The sequence below is a fragment of the Merops nubicus genome, unplaced genomic scaffold (assembly GCF_000691845.1).
Source record: "Merops nubicus isolate BGI_N331 unplaced genomic scaffold, ASM69184v1 Scaffold47331, whole genome shotgun sequence".
Taxonomy (NCBI): Eukaryota; Metazoa; Chordata; class Aves; order Coraciiformes; family Meropidae; genus Merops; species Merops nubicus.
The window spans coordinates 1-2,502 of record NW_008589859.1 but is presented as its reverse complement, the minus strand read 5'-3'; the positions used below and the strand labels follow the sequence as shown (position 1 = coordinate 2,502).

Below are 2,502 nucleotides of genomic sequence, written 5' to 3'. Positions count from 1 at the left end.
GAGGGGGAGAATCACTTACCCAGGTGCAGAGCAGATGTCCCTGTTGGGGATCTCCCCACTCCTCTCCTCACTGTCTAAGGCTTCTCGTGGTGCCCAGAGGTGCCGCTCGCCCGCTGGCGGTGGTGTGATCCCCGAGGTGGCTGTGGCAGAGGGGTTTGAGTGGCCCCTGGGTTTCCCCTTGCTGATGGACCACCACCCCGTGTCCCGGCAGGAGAGCGAGGACGCGGTGAAAGTCCTGGCCAAGGAGAAGGACCTGCTGGAGAGGGAGAAGTGGGAGCTGCGGCGGCAGGCCAAGGAGGCCACGGACCACGCCAGCGCCCTGCGCTCCCAGCTCGACCTGAAGGACAACCGCATGAAGGAGCTGGAGGCCGAGCTGGCCATGGTGAGCTCAGCAACACCCCGGGCACCCCTCGGCGTCTGCCCTGCCCCTGGAGATTTATTCCAATATCCCATTTCAGTGACCACCACGGTGGTTGTGTTATTGTGATACTAACAGAAAACCCCTAAAAAGACATCCCTAGAAAGGTGCTGGATGTCCAGGGTGCAGAGCGACAGGATTTAGGGGTGTTTACCTGCAGAGGGGAGGTTCGGTGAGGTTCTGCTGCTCCAGGAGACGTTCGTGTGTGGTTTCTCCCCACAAACCACCACCGTGGTGTCCTTCCCAGGCCAAGCAGTCCCTCGCCACGCTGACCAAGGACGTCCCCAAGCGCCACTCCTTGGCCATGCCGGGCGAGACGGTGCTGAACGGCAACCAGGAGTGGGTGATGCAGGCCGACCTCCCGCTGACGGCCGCCATCCGCCAGAGCCAGCAGACCCTCTACCACTCCCACCCCCAGCACTCGGCGGACAGGCAAGGTGGGCACGGGCAGGTTCTCTGGGCGTGGGGCCAAAGGCCATTTTGGGGGGCCTGCCTTGTTTGTAGAATCCCAGAAGCGTTTTGGTTGGACCTTTAAGGTCGTTGAGTCCAACCGCGAACACGGCACTGCCAGGCTCCCACTGCCCCGTGGCTTGGGAACCCCTCCAGGGGTGGGGACTGCACCACTGCCTTGGGCAGCCGGGCACAGCCTTGGACAACCCGTGTGAGGAAGGTGTTTTCCCTCATGTCCATCCTCAACCTCCCCTGGTGCAACTTGAGGCCATTTCCTCTTCTCCTATCCCTTACTCCTTGGGAGAAGCGAGATTCCTCCACAGAGGAACAAAAAGGAAACAAAACTGTACAAATTCCCCCCCAAAACAGCTATTTTGCAAGCCCATCGGATGCTTAAAATGCAGTCAGGTTTGCCAGTGTGGTTTTAACTCCCTGTTGCCCCCCTCCCTGCTTTCCAGCCGTGCGGGTGAGCCCCTGCCACTCCCGGCAGCCGTCCATCATCTCCGACGCCTCTGCGGCCGAGGGCGACCGCTCATCCACGCCCAGCGACATCAACTCCCCCCGGCACCGCACGCACTCGCTCTGCAACGTAAGCCCTGCTGGGGGGTGGGGGGTCCTGACCCCCCCTGCGCGGGGCTCTGCGCCCCAAAACCGCCGTGGGGTGTCGGTTGGAGGTCGCTGACCCAGAGGTGGGGTCCTGGGGGGGGGTTATCCCGGCCCTACAGCTGCCAGAAACGGCAGCTTGCTTTTCTTTTTGCTGGGAGGTGCCGGGTTGTGTTGGGGGTGATTTAATTGGAGCTGTCTCCTCTTGCCACAGGGGGATAGTCCTGGACCGGTACAGAAGAACTTGCACAACCCCATCGTACAGGTAGGGCACAAATTCCTCTTCAAATCCCACCTGGGAGGCCCGGTCCTGTGCTGGGAAGTGTTCTAGGGAGGGCTCAGAGGTGCTGATTTGGGTTGGTTGAAGAAAAAGGAATAGAAGCCCTCCTGCATTGTAATCCTGGGATGTCTCAGATTCCTGTGATTTGCCCCCAAATCCATGTAATGCTACAAGCAGTTGCTGTGCTCGGGGCCTGTCTTGGTGTTTGTAAGGCACAGCCTGGGTCAGGTTATTCCTATCAGGGAATAACTTAAATAAACTGAATAATAAACATCAGGGTATTTTTGCAAGCCCCTTGCCCTGACCTTACATTCCTGGAACTGAAATCCTGAACCAGTTGAATTAAGAAGCCAAAATCCCAGAGGTATTTGGGGAGGGGGCAATATCACTGCAAATTCCAACATATATTTCAGGAATAATCTGTTCTAGTCCAAGACCTTGGACCCAAATATACTTTGGGACCTAGATGGGAATGGGGTGTGATGGGGGCGGGAGAGGGGGTTGAATGAAAAGCTTGAAAAATGAATGAAAAAATTGAATTGAATGAAAAAAAAACCCCACGTCCTCTCCCCTGGCAGTCTCTAGAAGACCTGGAAGACCAAAAAAGGAAAAAGAAGAAAGAGAAGATGGGCTTTGGCTCCATCTCCAGGGTGTTTGCCCGGGGGAAGCAGCGCAAGTCCCTCGACCCCGGGCTCTTCGACGGGACAACTCCCGACTACTACATCGAGGAGGACGCGGACTGGTGACCCCC

The 2,502-nt window shown here is 57.6% G+C and overlaps 1 protein-coding gene across 1 annotated transcript; it reads left to right on the top strand.

The window, feature by feature from the left end:
- Nucleotides 1-97: 97 nt before the first annotated feature.
- On the top strand, nt 98-2,497 carry KAZN (kazrin, periplakin interacting protein; the record flags this gene model as incomplete). The annotated part of the gene is made up of 5 exons (XM_008949707.1): nt 98-382; nt 666-855; nt 1,327-1,457; nt 1,686-1,736; nt 2,330-2,497. Coding segments are annotated over 5 exons (825 nt in total), but the record flags the coding sequence as incomplete, so codon positions are not given.
- Nucleotides 2,498-2,502: the final 5 nt, after the last annotated feature.